This window comes from Brienomyrus brachyistius, unplaced genomic scaffold (assembly GCF_023856365.1).
Source record: "Brienomyrus brachyistius isolate T26 unplaced genomic scaffold, BBRACH_0.4 scaffold68, whole genome shotgun sequence".
NCBI classification, from domain to species: Eukaryota; Metazoa; Chordata; class Actinopteri; order Osteoglossiformes; family Mormyridae; genus Brienomyrus; species Brienomyrus brachyistius.
Window position 1 is genome coordinate 930,390 of NW_026042343.1, and position 17,291 is coordinate 947,680.

Here is a 17,291-nt window from a genome sequence, read left to right on the forward strand (position 1 = left end):
AGGGTCCCTGGGGAGTGGGCTGCATGTTCATTGGCTGGAGCCAAAACAGCTTCCTATTGCCAGGTCGAGTAGTGAAGGATTTATTAAATGTTAACGCAGAATGTCTGCAGAAAAATAACAGGGGTAAAGTGCTTCGGGTTAATATTTAATGCGCTAACGCTACGACTGTTTAGTACGTAGAAAATGCTCAGGACTCCACGATATCGCTTGACAGGAAGAAGAGCAAAGACGCAGCAAACGCTAAACAATTTTACCAAAAAAATGTTACATGCTTCATATGCAAAGTTTTACACTATGAAATGGGACAAAAAATGTCGTAAAACACACTTAAGAGAGTATTTTTGAACTACTGGATGGCCTTTCCCAGTGTAATTAAGCTGCACGTTATATGACACCCCACACGCACCAGCAATCATTTATACAGTCCGCTGTGCTTTCCAGGGCACTTAATGACCTTATTTTGTGTTCTGGATCAGCGTCCCAGCTGTGACATAAACCCAGAAATCCAAACCCTCCGGTCCTGCTCCTTCTCTGACCAGCCTGTGTCTGAATCTACCCCAGATGTAGGTTCCCTCTGAGGCCCCGACCTCAGCTTGTTGTTGTCAAATATGTTAAAACTGTTTGCATAGGTCAGCATTGGTTGTTATACATTACCTCAGGTCACATCTCCTGTAACAGCAGCCAAGTATCACTCAGCTCCTTCATTTAACCCTAGAAAGTGAATTTTTTGCTCGTTCTAGAGATGTAATTCAACCCATCGGATCTGACTGTAGAGACACAGGTGTCAATCCCACCTATCAGATGTGACTTTACAGACACAGGTGTCAATCCCACCTATCAGATGAGACTTTACAGACACAGGTGTCAATCCCACCTATCGGATGTGACTTTACAGGCACCATCCATACTCCATGCACTTTGCACATCTTGCTTTCAAGGTGTCAAGTTTCTCAGTCATGGATGGACATTCTGAGGATCAAAGCAGCAAGGAAAAATAACGTTACTATGAATTGAAAATACAAGGCAAGGACCTGTCTGAGATCACATCCTGTGTTATGTGCGTTTATACTGTGAAGCAGATTCTTTTGAAAGGCACAGAACCATAGAGCAGTGTCTCCCAGTCCGGTCCATGGGAACCCGTAGCCGGTCCACGTTTTTGATCCCTCCGAGCTCCCTGTCAGAAAATCCACATATTTGCTCCTTCCCTACCAGGAGTTGGGAGAGAGCAAAAATGTGAACTGTCTGTGGGTCCCCAAGGATCGGATTGGGAAACACAGCCATAGACGACCCTGACCCTGAAGCCCGGTGAGATTATCCAAATGAAGAAAAGGTATGAATGAACTGGAGCTCCTGAGGAAGGCTTTGAACCTACCCTGCTACCCAATACTCCCCCCTCGAACCACGCACAAGCCCACACACCGTTTTACTGCTGTGCTGCATGTTGTTCTTGGGTATTAAAAAATGCCCCAGTGCTTCTTACATTCCACGACTATGTAGACACAATCCACAGCCCCAGAACGTGGTGTGTGTTTCCCTTCCAAGAAACTCGCTTTGTGGTTGGCCGAGCGGCTCGGAATGTGTGCAAAAGTATTCCATGACATGTGATTCACAGCCTCTGTCATCCCAGCGTCTTAAGATACGAATCGCTTATTAAATCCACGTCTGTCGTCTCTGTGGTTCTGATCTTCAGCTTCCCGAATTCCTCGTCCCTTTCAGATGATCCACTGTAGGTCCTGGACGCTCACCAAGACCCCGGAAGGGAGCCCATTTGCGGTAACCTCAGCCGTTTAAATCTGAGCTAGTCTACACAATGCCACAGGCCGGTCTCCAAGGGAATGAGTGAGACACTTTTCTTGGCTACTTCCCAGAACAGAGTTCCTTTGCTTCTTTTGGAAGCCCCCCCACTCTCACGAAGATGGCATGTTTTAAAATTGGGCCATTTACCCCCCCCCCCCCAAACACCTCATGCATAACTGCATTTGGGCTTTTACTCTCCTTTTACTGGATGACTCAGCAGCTAAGGGAACAGTTCCATAGATAGGAATAAAACTGACATCTGAAAAGAAGCACTGCACTTCCTACTGAAATTTGTTCCATATGGACCACATCTTGGCCCCCAGATTAATACAGAGCTCCTCCGTAGCCACTGCCAGCACTGCAAGCTTTTCTTTCAAGAAAGAAACCAACATAAGATGTTTCAGAGCTCCGAAGGGCTCACTAATTAATTTAAGCTCAGGCTTCTGCAGCAGAGAATTCTGCAGGAGTAACAGCCGGGTGTTTACTTCTCGAAACGGTAAAGGAGAGACATGGTACACAGTGGAAATGCATGCGATTTATCAGCGGTTTAAAGGAGAACTGGACCAGAACTAGCAAGAAAGTTATTCTTCTTGCTGGTGTTTACCGGGGTGAGAATGCAGCGAGCGCCAGGCATGTTTGCTGAGAGCTGGATGACAGCTGAGGCTTGGCTCATTCCCAGAGTTTACAGTCAGCGGCCTCTCACACGTTTACCTTCTAATAAAATGAAGAATTAAGCAGAAATAGCAGTGGTGGGCAGTGATGCTTTGTTATATCAATATCGCATATAAACCAAATGCATCAGAGGTGGGATGCTGGCCACACACCACCAAGGGTGGGGGTTTGAATCCAGGCCCAGTTGAGCACATGTGCAGTTAAAGCTCTCTCCGTCTTATAAGAGTTTACAGCTTCCTCCAGCAGTTCAAAGACATGCGTATGGCTGAAATGACATCTCTCGCCCTTGGTGTGCGATTGTGCAAGTGTCCTGTGATGGACTAGTGTGATGCATCCATGCCTTTCCAAGAAAAGGGGTTAGAGAATGCATCCATGTAGCTGGACAGTTATATAAACATGAATACGAACAGCTCCCAGCATAGATAGGTTGTGATTTTTAGGTCAAGTTGAGAAACAAGCGCAAGTTTCCTCAGAGAACATTCAATTCCCTGCCCACGGCATAATGTGATTTTCTTGTGAAATCGTAATCAAACAAAGCTACCACTATTGTGTGGAAACTACTCAGTACTTCCTAAAGTACTGCGTAAAGTGCATTACATAGTATTGGCAGCATATAATGAACCATTCATTATCCCAAACTCGGGCAACTCTCAGAATCGATCCCCTTGATCGTTTTTTTTTTTCTTTCTGTAGTGCACATTACATCTCTGCACATTCCCAGTGACGCTACAGTATTTGAATAATGTTTTATTAATACTCATTGATCATTGATCATCAGTTGGTGCTGTTCCTGAATGACCTCAGTAACTGCAGACACACAAGAAAACGTGTATTTTCCCTTTTATTTGGAAATGTATTGTATGTAAAGCAAAAAAATATAGATATATTTATATATTTTCACAATCATGGAATTAAGATGTTATTACAATAGTTTTGTCTCATATAGATGCACCTATGTACAGTTTGATCTATTTACATACATTCATAGAGTGTGATAAACACCAGTTTTTACACAAGATTTACAGTGTCCAGCTGAAATTGCAGGAATGCACTGCGGTGGCATCGCCTCCCTCTCACTTCTTCCGAGATGTTTTACAGGATGGGAGCAGTACTGTGTTCTCTGCATCCAGCTGTGTTCCCGGTCAAGAGTGCAGTGCTGGAAGAAGTGTCCTGTTTGCAGTGGCATGCCACTCAACAATACAAGGGCTCAGCGTTCTTTCCTCAGCTATTGTCCTGGTTACATTACGCCAGGAGGCGGAAGAGTTGGGGGGGGGGGGGGGGCAGCACCACACACTTTCCAGTTTCACATCTGCAGCAGACGATAACATAGCCACTTATGTTACAAAGAAATGAACAAAATAAACAAATAAACGAACGGAAAAAAAATATATATGGGCATTCCAGTAAAGAGCTTTTACTGAGGCAGATCATGTGTCAGCAGAGCTGGCCAATAAGACAGTAACCTTAAGTATTTGCTTATTTTTCAATTTCATGAAATACTCAGAGAAAACAAAACAAATTGTATATACATCTATATGTATAACTGTTCATACACACGCACATACAGAGACAGAGATATCATGAGGAATGCCATCTCAATGCTCACCCGGAGCCAACGTTGGTTTAAAGGCCCCTAATAATAATAATAATAATAATAATAATAATAATAATAACAGTCATGTCTATATATCTTATGGCATATGTGTTCCTGGTCACAGAGTATACATATCATTTTAGTGTTTTTCCACTTTAACATATATTTACTATAGAAAAATCATCAAGACCACTGAGTTATTGACCCCCAAATAAGAATAATGTAGTACATTAAAGCTAATCTTATATCACTTTTGTTTTTCTCAAATTTCAGCTCAAAAGCCACTGACACGAAAGTCAAAGAGAGTTTGTCACACACACTCAAAAAAATAAAAAACGATGAATCATTCAATACTGATCAGAAGGCCTAGCGGTTTAGATAGAAACATACTAAGTCTTAAGAGTGTGTGCTGTGCTTCAGTAAGTGTGTCTGGCCACCTTCATGAGTATCAGTGCGCCGTGTTTCGCTTTCTTCCTGCGATGAGAACTCCTCACATCCTCGTTAGCTTATTGCGACATCACCCTGATGTCTATCATAACTTATTAGGCTGCCTCTGCACCATGAATCCCCGCGCTCCCCCCCCCCATCATAATTTCCACGTAACGATGAATGATGGACAACAAAACAGACAGACAGAAAGAAGCTAAAATGGTTTGGTATTCAAAAAAATCCCACCCTCTTCGGCTATAAACGACATATGAAGTGAGGAATGTCAACAAGCGGTTGTACGCAACACGATAAAAATCACGTGTACTGAAAAAACGTGATACAAAAACCTATTTCGAAAAATAAAATACTCTGATATTTTAAAACATTAACAGGAAACGAACGAGACAGAAGACAACCGTTACTTTCAGGAACCGAACCAAACGCAAATGCATTTTTCTTGCTTGTTTTCCCATAACAAAATAAGTTATAACAGAAATACACACACGCAAACACACACAGACACACACACAAGGCTCTCTATCCCATTGGTTTCGGTCCTCCAGAGATCCACAATGGGTCAGTTGATGGTGCGAACTGTCCGACTACTTCTAGGAAAGCGGTGGACTTTGATGTGTTTGGACAAGTGGTCGCTTCGAGCAAACTTCTTCTCACAGACGGGACACTGGTAGGGCTTCACTCCAGAGTGGGATCGGCGGTGTCGGGACAGCTCGTCCGAACGGGAGAACCTGACAAACACAACCGGCAAAGGAATCTGGTCAGTCACTCAGTCGATGAACACAAAACACACACATGACTGAGTGGAATTCACTTTTCAGGTGTTTATCTTTTTAGAAACACACACACACACACACACACACACACATATGTATATATATATATGCATATGAATGTGAACTGGAAAATTTGCGTCTGGTCCCCTCACCACACACCAAAATAAGACGACTCTGCACCCACGTCACTCCAAAAAAATTTATAAAAAACACAACCAACTGCCATTATCAACAATTTAGACTTAATGTCTGAGGGCGCCCTATAATTGAGCAGAAACACACGGAAATAACTCCAGGTCTTTATCTGGAAACACCTCCCACACTGAAGTTCTCCGGATCTCCATCCTACAGTATAAGCCTCCAAGCTTGTGCCCATGCTGGTTACAGATTTCCTCTTATAGCTTTATTTGCCCCCACAGAGAGTGAACCCCACCTGAAGGACTCTGGGAACAAACCTCCCTCACAAGGCACAGGGCTTAAAAGACGTCCATGAAATTTCTCCATAAACCTGAAAGACACGTTCCTCAACCACAAAGATTGCTGGTGCCCATATATAGAATCCTCTGGATTACCATTACATAATAATACAGGAAAACAACTGCATCAAGAGGTCAGACAATCTGACATTTAACAATGGACAAACAGAAATGCCCAAGTAGGTACACAAACGTGATCAAACAATGGTGAACAGGAGAAGGGCATTGTTGCGCTTGATAAAGTCTATTGCAAGGGCTAGTTCTGTCAAAAGCAGGGTGTAGTTTAAACAGGCCATACTCTGTTATCACAAAAAACACAATGAACGCTGTCCAGCCCAAATAGGGTTACATTCTTCTGTAGGCTAAGGCTTGCTACACCTTTGGTTAAACCTGGGTTTCAGTTCCGAATTCAAGAGAAGATCTCAAAGGCACAGGAAGATCCTCTACATCCACGCTCATACTGAAGGACTTAGCAGATCTGGGTTTCCCTGGAAGCTACTTCTGGAGAAACCGAAATGCCACACTCTTCCAGCGCTTGTGCTGTGACTGAGATGCAGGCACATGTGAGATTCTTGGCGTCTGGGTTTTTGCTCCTTTGTCGTGCTTCAAATGCTGATGTGATTTTTTAAATTTTTTAGCCCCGTTCTCTTTCCCAGGCCTGGGAGTCAGACCCGCGCTAAGAGACTTCAAGCCACTCCCACTCATTTTCAATCAGACCGCCTGACCAAACGTTCCAAAGGGGGGGTCATGGAAACTATTCAGTAGGTAGCTTTTGTTGGTTTCGTTTTTCCAGGCAGATCCCTCCAGTGCAATTGTGGGCAAAAAAAAATTTATAGAATAGCCCTCCTCCCTCTGTCAGCCCCCCCCCCCCCCCCCCCCAAAAAAAAATCACTTTCCTTAATTCCTGAGCCTCAGTTCTTTGTTACTTGACAAGACCACTTTGTCTGTAAAACGTTCAAAGGCTGTATTAGCCCTGCTTCTCTGACACCCATAATGTTTGAAGGCTTGTGAGGTGTTAAAAAATACATGCTATATTGACGTGTAACAGATATACAGAATGTTGACTGGTAAGAACATTAATAATACATTCCAAAGGCCAAAAACAATTATGAATTAAATATTAGCCTGAATGAAAAGAATAAATCATTATTATATATTATTATATGGTTACTGTACAGCCCTTCAAGTTACACCTCAGTAAATGCTACCATTTTGGTGACATCTGGCCAATTAGCTGCTAAGATCTTCGTCCCAGCGAATATGCATGAATTGCCAGGATGAATGAGGGAGAGAAGGCTGAGAACGTCCGCAGGGCCTTACGCACGTGGTACGGGAAGTGCCAGCAGGCTGGGTGTATCGCTCTCGCTGCCGCGGCTCCCCGCCGCGAAGACCTCTGTCCCAGCTTGCCTTGTGAACTTCCCCCGCAAGTCTGCCATGCTGCGGGGAGCCCCGGAGTGTGTATGCAACCGCTGTCCCTCCCAGGCCTCACAAAGGCAGAGATTATAGCGGCGGGCATGAGCCCAAACAGGGGGCTCACTGTGTCCAGGGGGCTGAGCTCCCTCAGGTAAACATGCCACAGGTAGCGAAGTGCGCAAGGAGTAAATGAGGTTTCACGACGTACAAAAAACACACCTCGCAGCGCAGGCAAATCAACCTTCTGGTTCCCTCTCAGGCACACGCAGACTCACGGTCTCCTGACATGTATGGTCCATTAATCTCACCAGTAATCAGTAGCATACATACACTTGAGCACACAGCCCCATTTTCAGTCTCTGCCGCACTCGCTCGCACAAACAAACAGGTGTTGTCCCTCAACATCTCTTTTTATCAAGCAGGCACACATAAGCCCACAAAATACACACAGACTAGCCCTCCCTACCATCCTCCCCCTCACTTTTCCTCACTTCGCTGCCCCTAGAACAGCCGAGTAACATTAGCTGAGGAGCACATGCTCACAAGGAGATTTGTTACAGTAGAGGGACTCTGGCTAGATGTTACATAACTTCAGCATAGAAGCCAAACAGAGGAGAGAAATGAGTTTGGTGGATGTGGTCACCAACCACATATAAACAGCTCTAGGGCTGTCTTTATTAGACCTGTTGAAAGCAACTCTGAGTCTATTTATATCCGGGTGAATTCCAGATCGTGTCATCTTCAGACCATAGCTGTTACAGGTCAGCAGGGCCTGGAAAGGACGCGCGAGTCATCGCGATGAATTCTAAGCAGAACCACAACATTCCCCCTTTTTCCATGTAGCCCAGTGCGGGGAGAGGGTTTTCGCACCCGGCTCGGCCACTTGATGGAGCGTGCACGGGCCTGAGCCAATCTGGCCGAGCCTGCGGATTTAAAGGAGGCCGACAGCTGTGGGCGTTATTGGGGCTGTTTCCTGAACATACCCAGGGCGTGAGAATCACACTGCTGGAAAACCGAGAGCACAAATGAAAGACACACCACCTATTTCCCTTCGACTGTTACTTTCGTCATTGTACACATCTGTGTTCGATGAGCCTAAGATAAGATATAGCTTCGTTCATCGCCCATGGGGAAAATTTTTGAGAACTGAGGGAACCATGCCTACAAGCTTTCACAAGAAGCCCAACGCATTAATGGTATTTAGACCCCAGGATCTTCTGGATTATGAACATAATCTGTTTTAACTCCCATCTGCACAGTATCTTACCTTTGATTATCAAGCATTTTCTGTATGGAAGAGTCATGGTTACCAGTAAAGAGGAATTGACACCGTTTCCAAACACTAATTCAAAATGTGGATTTATGGTCATTTTCAACTTTCCACTACACAGGATGTGGCTAACAGCTAATTTGAGGTTCACAGGATGGCCAACTTGAAGGGACCTACATTTAATACGGAGGTTTATGTCCTAACCACTACGGGTACAGGTCAAGGTTCATGACACAAGATGACTGGCAGCTTAAAGCCCCCTTCGGACTCTCCTGAATCCAGGGTTAACTGCTTTTGTAGAAGAAGGCTTCAGAGCAGAAGCACTGGAAAGAAAACAAAAAAAGCCAAAATGGCCGGCATCACCAGAAGAGGCACTGCACCCCGGTGACTTCATTTAATGGGATCACCGTTGGCCCTCAGGTGTAAATTTAAGACATGGCTTTCAAAGTTCACAGGATTCCAGCACACCCACGCAATTACGGCACGTTGTAGAAACTATCACGGATAGAACATGCCTTACTTTACATTATTACTGTGTTGGTGTAGCTTGGTAGTTTATTGACTAATTACTAGGAACAGCAGTGCTGTCGTTGTCTACTCTGTAAGTAATAAAATTAGCAGAACTTCCCATGTGATGCATCTTTGGTGGTTTGTATAATATGTGATGATAAACGGAGCTAAGATTCTGTTGTCTACAACGCAAAAGCATTCTGAGGTTCTTTGGAAGAGGTTAATTACATTAATCACATTAATTGCCAGGAATGAAATCGAAGCCTGGCATGAGGTTCATACCTCCATCCACAACCCGGCCAGGTGCAGGCGAAGGGCTTCTCCCCCGTGTGTCTCCGCAGGTGGGCTTTCAGGTGGCTGCTCTTGGTGTACATCTTGGTGCAGCCAGGGAATGAACATTTGTGCATTTTAATCAGGTCCGCGACTGGGTTTTTCTGGAACTTTTGGCCCGCGGAGAAGAGTCCCGCCACTTGGCCTGCAGCGCCTCCTTCCCCCACGCCCATGGGCTTGGCGGCAATGGGCACGGGCGCGATGCGCACGAACTTGGACGACACGCTGAGGCTGGTGGAGGGCACCAGCTGGGGCACCAGGGCGAAAGTCTGGCCCTGTATGTTGACCAGCAGCTGGGCGATCTTGATGTCTGGAGAGGGTGGCTGGGCTGGGAGCACGGAGCCCGTGGAGGGACCCTGCTCTTGTTTGATCTGAACCGGCTGGATCTGCAGGACAACTGGCAACCCCCCTTCGTCAACAGAAGCTGATTTGCTGGGAGGCTCCTTCATCACGGTGTCGCAAGCACCGGCACTAGAGTTTGTTGTGGGCCACGTGCTTTTGGGTTCAAGGCTAGGACTTACAGCAGAGCTGGCAGCAGGCACAGCTTGGCCTGACTGCTGAGGTCCGGTCTCTGGCAGCATGGAGAGCTTACCACTCAGTTCCAGCTCTTCTCCCTCACCCGGTTCCTGTTTCATGGTAACCACCTCCATGTTCTCCTCTAGGAACTCCTCGATCTCCTCTAGGGTGGGCTGGAACGGCTCAGCGTGGTCCTTGAGGTCAGCTGAGAAGATAGGGAAGTCGAAGTGCTCCTCTTTCATGGACTGGGAGCACAAGTCCCTGCGTGACTCCCAAGAGAAGCTGGAGGGGAGGCTGGTGGACACGCTCCCCAGCGAGGTCTGAGAGAGCAGGAAATCCAAGATGCTGTCCTGGCTTTCGACGCTAGAGCTGCTGCCATAGCTGGAGCTGAGAACCTGGGAGTCCGGGCTGGAACAGGAGCGCGGGCTGGACGAGTCACTCAGATCGTCCTCAGAGAATGGCGGGGACAGCACCTGGTAGCTCGCAGTGTCAGTCACCATGTCTGACAGGCTATATGTCACGGGGGAGCCTTCAAAAGGCAGGAAGGTCTCCTCTCCCACATGCAAGTGATCCACCATTCCTGGCTTGGCCAAATAAAATGGCCCTTCCCCTTCAGTTTATGTGCCTGACCGATGATATTTGCCTATTAATTTACTCCCCTGTCTTCTTCCAGAAACACACGGAATCCAGCTGGAAAAAATGCGTCTTCAATTCCTAGAATTATATCCACAGACGTTCCTATAAAAAAAAGAAAAAAAGAAGTTAGATTACAAAATACTGTTTTGTCCGTCAATCACTGCATGCGTCAATTATTAAGTCTTCGGGTATTTATGATGCTGTACAAAGGAGATGAGTATCCTTACATCAGCTTGTTGTATAGAAACTGTGTGTTTTGAACAAAAAAAAACTTCTCATATAGAAAAGGGCAGGAAAGTTCTGTGTTCTATGTTGCATTATATCTAATATCGTGTTTAATTCCATAGGTCCGCTACCTCGTAGTAAAAAGTTTAGCCACTAGTCTGTTCCATGGTTTATATACAAAGCTGGAAAAGAAAAAATAAGCAAATAAAACCGCTGGTCCTGACATTAATCTGCTACCCCGGTGTTGGGAATCAGGATCCCTTTATACCCTCCACAAGACTTTATTGATCTCACCTTTAACCAGACAGGCCACTCGTACTGTATTCCAAAATAAATTGCTGTTTCAAAATTTGTAAAAGATTACGTGATTTGACTTGAACTTTTTCCATTAAAAAGGCAGTATGAAAAAACCTCGTTGCAACATTTTTAAATTGGAAATGATAACGTCCACCAGGTATTTCTAAGTCCTGACAAAAGTTATATGCAATTTACGCACTTGGTTTCAACTACGAGAAGCACGCTAACGCCTGTCGAGGTCCCGTTTCAAGCACATAAGCTGATACTGAACCACGGAGTCAAGAGGAGAGCACGAATACAGCATTACTTTTACTTGTATTTACTAACATTACTTACCTGCCGGATGTTGCATTGTAGCGCATTTAAGGAAAGAAACGTCGACTCATGCCGTGAACAAAACATTCTTTTCATGTTCGTCACCTTACGCGTCATTCAAATTGAAAGGCTGTGTTTTAATAGCGAGACATATATGAAATCTCTGAAAGCGCAGTGCATACGGTAAGAACAATCGAACTACTTCGGCAAGTAATCCGAAGATTGCCGAAATGTCCGCCCCTAGTCTTCTGACAGCTATTATGCGTTCAGATCTGATTGTAATATTACAGCTATTGTAGAAAAAATCAGGCCGATGAATGGTTGTGATTGTGACAGTTTATAGAATGTGGTCCCCACCCCCGACCCCCGTTCCGACTTCCCCTTCCCCGGCCCCACCGCTTGGAAATGACCGACAATAACCCGTTCTGGTGACTGTCAACAGCGTGCAGCGGGCAGGACCATGGATCCGCTCCTAATGCACCGCACATTCTGCACTCCGCTCCACCGTCAATTTCCACACCGATTTACCATGTGCAAAGTGCAATTATACCCCTTTTGCCATAAACGGACACGTTTGCTTTCTTCGTGCATTTTTGTGCTGTTTGGTTTATTTCCGTACATCCCAGTTGCGAATAATCATCTTTCGCCGCAGCTAAATGGAAAAAGTTGAATATCCGTCTATCTATTTTTACCGAGGAATGTAAACGCTTTATTTCTGCGGCGGTCATCGGACGTCAGATGATAGCCAGGATCAAGTATATTTATGTCTCTCTTCTCGACAGGGATATCGGTTAGATAAATTCAGGTTTCGTCGTTTTTTTTATTGCATATTGATTGTGGTAACAGCCCAGTAATGTAATAAGTACAAGACAATCACGCACGCTGTTCGAACAGATCGCATTTTTACAGTGTGGATTTTACAGTAACTATTCACGCCGCTGGTTCGGCTATTATTTCCAAGATTTCTTTGGCGTCCTTCCACGACGTTAAAAATGTATGCACGCCCTCTAATTGAATACACTGCACCGCCAAGCGCATGAGTAAGCTAGTATCCAGTACTTGAGCCCTACAACGTAAACATGTTTTCGTCCAATGCACAGCATGCTCCTGCATGGGAAGGAGGGGAGGGTGTTCCACACACCCCAGATCGTATGCAAGAATCCATTCCGATGCATTAAAGCACTTTATTTAGTCTTACCTGGTTTGTCAGCAAGAAATGATAATCCCCCCTTTTAAATCCGTCGTTTTAGCAAGGAAAATATATAAAGTACGATTGCCCTTGAGGCGGGCTGGTAGTTACTGTGTTGGAAAGCGCTCCGTCCCCGTACTGTAGTTGTACTATATTACCATCACATGACTCCTGGTGAGCGTGTTATAAGAATAAAGCCGAGGCGGAGGCTCCCGAAGGCTCGTCCTCAGCCATAGACGCCATTGGCCAGCGGCGCACGGAGGCTGGTCTCGCGCTCCTCGCCAACTGGAACAAGTTCCTGCGCAGTGCTCCTGCAAGCGAAATAAGTCCTGTCACGTCCCCCCCCCACAGTCTTAATAGCAGTCGGCTTTTTTCCGCCACTTGTTTTGATCATAGCAACAATGTTTTGATCCTGAGAGCGGGGAGTAAACTCGGTTTGTATAAACGCTGTGTGTGATATCATGCATCATATCATACACTGTAGACAAAAACGTCTACTTGGTTTTCTTTATGGAATGTGTACATTCTCGACACAAAAATGCACACTAAGATAAAGGTAAATTCTAAATATAAAACAGAGACGAAAGTATATTCTTAGAACAAAATTGCAGAATGGGACAAAATAAAAATTGGCGTTGGTCTGAAGATAAACATCTGTCACACATTGTTGTCAATAACGTAATTCCCTTTTCTTCTTTTTTAATAACAAAAAAAAAATCTTATACAGAGTTGACAACCCACCTCGCCAAATAAGGAATCGAGATTGAAAATGTCGACGAAGAGTGTCTAGAGTTATTTATTGATAGAATCGTTATCTGAATGACTTTTGGGACATGATCCAAGAACAGGAAAAAAAAACTACGAACCACAATGACATGAAGGATAACCGACCGAACTGGACCATGCGCACATTGAGAAAACTTTGTTACCTGAATGGTAATTAATTTCCATTAGTTTCTCAGCAGTTTTTTACTGTGTTTCCTTGACTGCTAAAACAATAAGATATGCTATAAATGTATGTTTTTTTTGCATATTTGTTCAACGAATTTTGTAGGTTAGTGAAAGAGAAAATAAGCAGCTCAATAGATGTCTTTGGCCTACTGGTGATTATTTTGCAATCGGTAAATCAGGAGGTATGATCACAAGGTCAGGGTCAAGTTGAGCAGAGAGCAGGACTGTGACTTAAACAGGAAGCTTTCAGTCTATTAAAGTTCACTCATACTTAAATGAGGAACTCACGGTCTATTAAAATGTACTGGAACGCGACTGTTGCGTCAGACTAGTAAATGCGTAGGGGTGGGATGACAGCTATTTTCGTAGCCAGTAAGGACATCAACGCCATTGTTTGTGTTGGTGGATCTGCTCTGTCCTTGCCAACCTCGCTTATTCTTAAGCCTTGTAAAAGTGCTACAGTAAATTGCTATTGTTTATATAGTAATGAAGAGAGAAAGAGGCTTCATATGTTTGATCTTTTTTTTTATTGTTGCAATATTAAATAAAAAAATGCTGCAGTGAGTTCTTACATTTGAAATGTTAATATTTTAATTTTTAGCCTCCCAACATTAAAAAGATCCTAACCAATCTATCTCAAGCATTTCTATCCACTTCTCTGCAGAACACGTGCTTCTGGATCATTCCGTCTTTTTTCCTTGCTCTTGACCTTCCAAAGAAATCACGCTTATTTATAGCAGGCAGCATAAAAGGTGATTCTGACTGTGAATATTAACATTTTGCAGTGTAAACGAAAGTATTTCTTCTTACTGAGTTTTCGCCACATTTAAGTGATCAGACACATTTCTCATGTCGTCAGCTTTCAGCCGCCCACTTCCCACAGCGCTTACCCAGTGTAGGGCTGTGAGGCGCCTGGGGGCGTCCACACAGCATGCGGCACAAGGCAGGGGAAACCCTTGATGGCATCTCAGACCATGGCAGGATGCACAGCATATTCAGACACACCAGTTCACCTAATTGCATTTCTTTTGACTGCAGGAGGAAATCAGAGTGACCAGGAGACGCGTGCAACATGGAGAGAACATCCATAGTCCTGCACCATGCTCACCTGCCATCAGTCTTATCAATAATAGTTACTATTTTTAATGGATTGGTTTTTAAGTCCCTGTGACTCTGACCAATAAGATCAGTTGGACGGAAGGAGATCCAAGCAATCACAGGGAGACCATGTGGAGATCCAAGCAATCACAGGGAGACCATGTGGAGATCCAAGCAATCACAGGGAGACCATGTGGAGATCCAAGCAATCACAGGGAGACCATGTGGAGATCCAAGCAATCACAGGGAGACCATGTGGAGATCCAAGCAATCACAGGGAGACCATGTGGAGATCCAAGCAATCACAGGGAGACCATGTGGAGATCCAAGCAATCACAGGGAGACCATGTGGAGATCCAAGCAATCACAGGGAGACCATTTGGAGATCCAAGCAATCACAGGGAGACCATGTGGAGATCCAAGCAATCACAGGGAGACCATGTGGAGATCCAAGCAATCACAGGGAGACCATGTGGAGATCCAAGCAATCACAGGGAGACCATGTGGAGATCCAAGCAATCACAGGGAGACCATGTGGAGATCCAAGCAATCACAGGGAGACCATTTGGAGATCCAAGCAATCACAGGGAGACCATGTGGAGATCCAAGCAATCACAGGGAGACCATTTGGAGATCCAAGCAATCACAGGGAGACCACGCAACCTCCGTCACCCACCACATAGATCAAATCGGTTTATTCAAACGAGTAATATTACATTTTGGTGATTTACCAATTACCTTTCAGAGTCCCTGTGTTGATCGGAAATAAAAGACTGGCAGCTTGACATTTAAGTTCCAATTGTTTTAACTAAGGGAGTCCTGGCAGCTTCCTCCAGTAATCATTTCTGCATGTTAAGGGAGAAGCTGTTCGTTGAAGAATGACGCCAGATTTGAAGACATGCAATTTTAATTTTTAAAGACGTTTTTTTAATGATGCCCCAGCAGATTTGAAAGGATACAGGCCGAGGTGAGATAGAATGTGGAGTTTTGGAAAGGTGACCAATGAGGATTTGCGTGAACTGCACAGAAGAAAAGCCACAAGACGACTGTTAGGCTGTTCAAGTAAAAGACAAGAAGGCAGATGAAACAACAAAAATATTATCAACCATCAAGATGACGTGTGAATGGTACAGCTGCTGGAGATTAATATGAATGATAATTCTCAAAACAGGGGCCCCAGTGTTTAATTTGCTTACATTGCATATATTGTCATTAAACTCTAGTTGGCAAAACAAATAATTATGCATTCAATACAAGCCATACAGTAGCATCCAAATAAATAGCAAAATGCAAGCATTGAACTGATTATATTAATGACCTTCTGCATTTGTACACATTTTTCTTTAAAATGTTCATCCCGTCTATTGGACATGCGCTGTACACACATGTATAAGTAATGCATATATTGCAGTTAGGGTCACAGTATTTAATTCGTCAATTTAGTGATCAGTGGTCATTGCTGACAGACCACAGCAAAAAGTGTCCTCTACATTAGGGAGGGGGCAGCTAATTCAGCACCCGGGGAGCAGTGCCCAGGCGTGGTGCCTTGCTGGTCGGGGATTCGAACCTGCATTCCTTCAATTACAAGGGTTCATGCCTAAAAATCAAGCCACCACTGCCTAACACTGTAAGCTAACAATTTCATCCATTCTGTGAAGATGAGGGTCTTTCTATGTGGCGAAAATCAGCCTCTAAATATCTAAAACCTGAATTGTGAAATCTGTGGTCAAGTTCATTGCTATCTAAAAGTCAAGCCAAAGAAGTCTGCATACACACAAGTGGGAGAATTGCCCTTGCAGTGAGGTGAGCATGACGCAGAAAAGTAGCAGTGATGCTGGAGTCCATCATCAGGTTCCATAAGGCTTAGGAAACTACTGTCCCCATGGCCACTGGGTCCTAATGCTTCAGCTACACTCAATGGCTTTACAATAGGGTGCATTATTTCAACTCAGTGATTGTGTAAGGTGTGGTTGACCAACAAATTCTTTTTAGCATTGCTGCATTAATTTGATGCAGCTTGTGTCCTGTTTAATTTTAAGTAAAGTAATTAATTGTGATTGTTGACATGCCACAGCACAGAACAATGAAACGTGTCCTCTGCATTTAACCCATATGTCACATGACATCATAGTGGCGGGCAGCTGACTCAGCGCCCGGGGAGCAGTGCTCGGGGGTGGTACCTTGCTCAGGGTACCTCAGTGGTACCTTGCTGGTTGGGGATTTGAACCAGCAGCCTTTCAATCACAAGTGGGCGTCCTTAACTATCAGGCCACCACTGCCCCATCCAATAGCATTATAGGGACATATGTAGCAGTTCTACTTTCCTTTCCCAGTCTGTCCCAGTTTGTTAAGTACGTCTGCTGGTAACACAATACGTGATGGGGCACAAATTCTTAATAATAACACAGTTATTACTGAAGTACAAATTACGAACAAAACATCAACAAATATAGTTGCTACTTTAGATGAAAGATGCGTCATGATTGATTAATGGTGAACAAACATGAGATCAGTATTTCACTTGTGGTATTCATTACTTGTTCCTTCAGCTACTCCTTCAGTAGTTCCTTCTGTTGTTCACAATGGTTTAGAGAATTCACTGATATAGCAACAAATATAGTAACTGCATGAGATACAATCGCGATTCATTAAAGATTAATTAACATGAGATCAGTATATAACTAAGGCTTAGTTTGTGATTAATGAATACATAAGTAATAGTATAATACCGTATTATTCGTATCCTGTCAAGTATTTTGCAGCAAATTCTGAAGTTGGTGAA

General features: G+C 44.3%; 1 protein-coding gene across 2 annotated transcripts; it reads right to left on the minus strand.

Moving 5' to 3' along the window:
• Positions 1-3,297: 3,297 nt before the first annotated feature.
• On the minus strand, positions 3,298-12,666 carry LOC125725493 (Krueppel-like factor 15). Of its 2 annotated transcripts, none has more exons than XM_049002441.1 (3): positions 12,470-12,666; positions 9,235-10,536; positions 3,298-5,238 (listed from the first exon to the last, which is right to left on the minus strand). In XM_049002441.1, exons 2-3 carry the CDS (start codon positions 10,374-10,376, stop codon positions 5,070-5,072), a joined length of 1,311 nt encoding a protein of 436 aa, XP_048858398.1. In that variant the 5' UTR covers positions 10,377-10,536; positions 12,470-12,666; the 3' UTR covers positions 3,298-5,069. The 2 variants fall into 2 exon arrangements, with proteins under 2 accessions (XP_048858398.1, XP_048858399.1); XM_049002442.1 differs by lacking the exon at positions 12,470-12,666 and adding an exon at positions 11,293-11,623.
• Between the last annotated feature and the right edge of the window lie 4,625 nt (positions 12,667-17,291).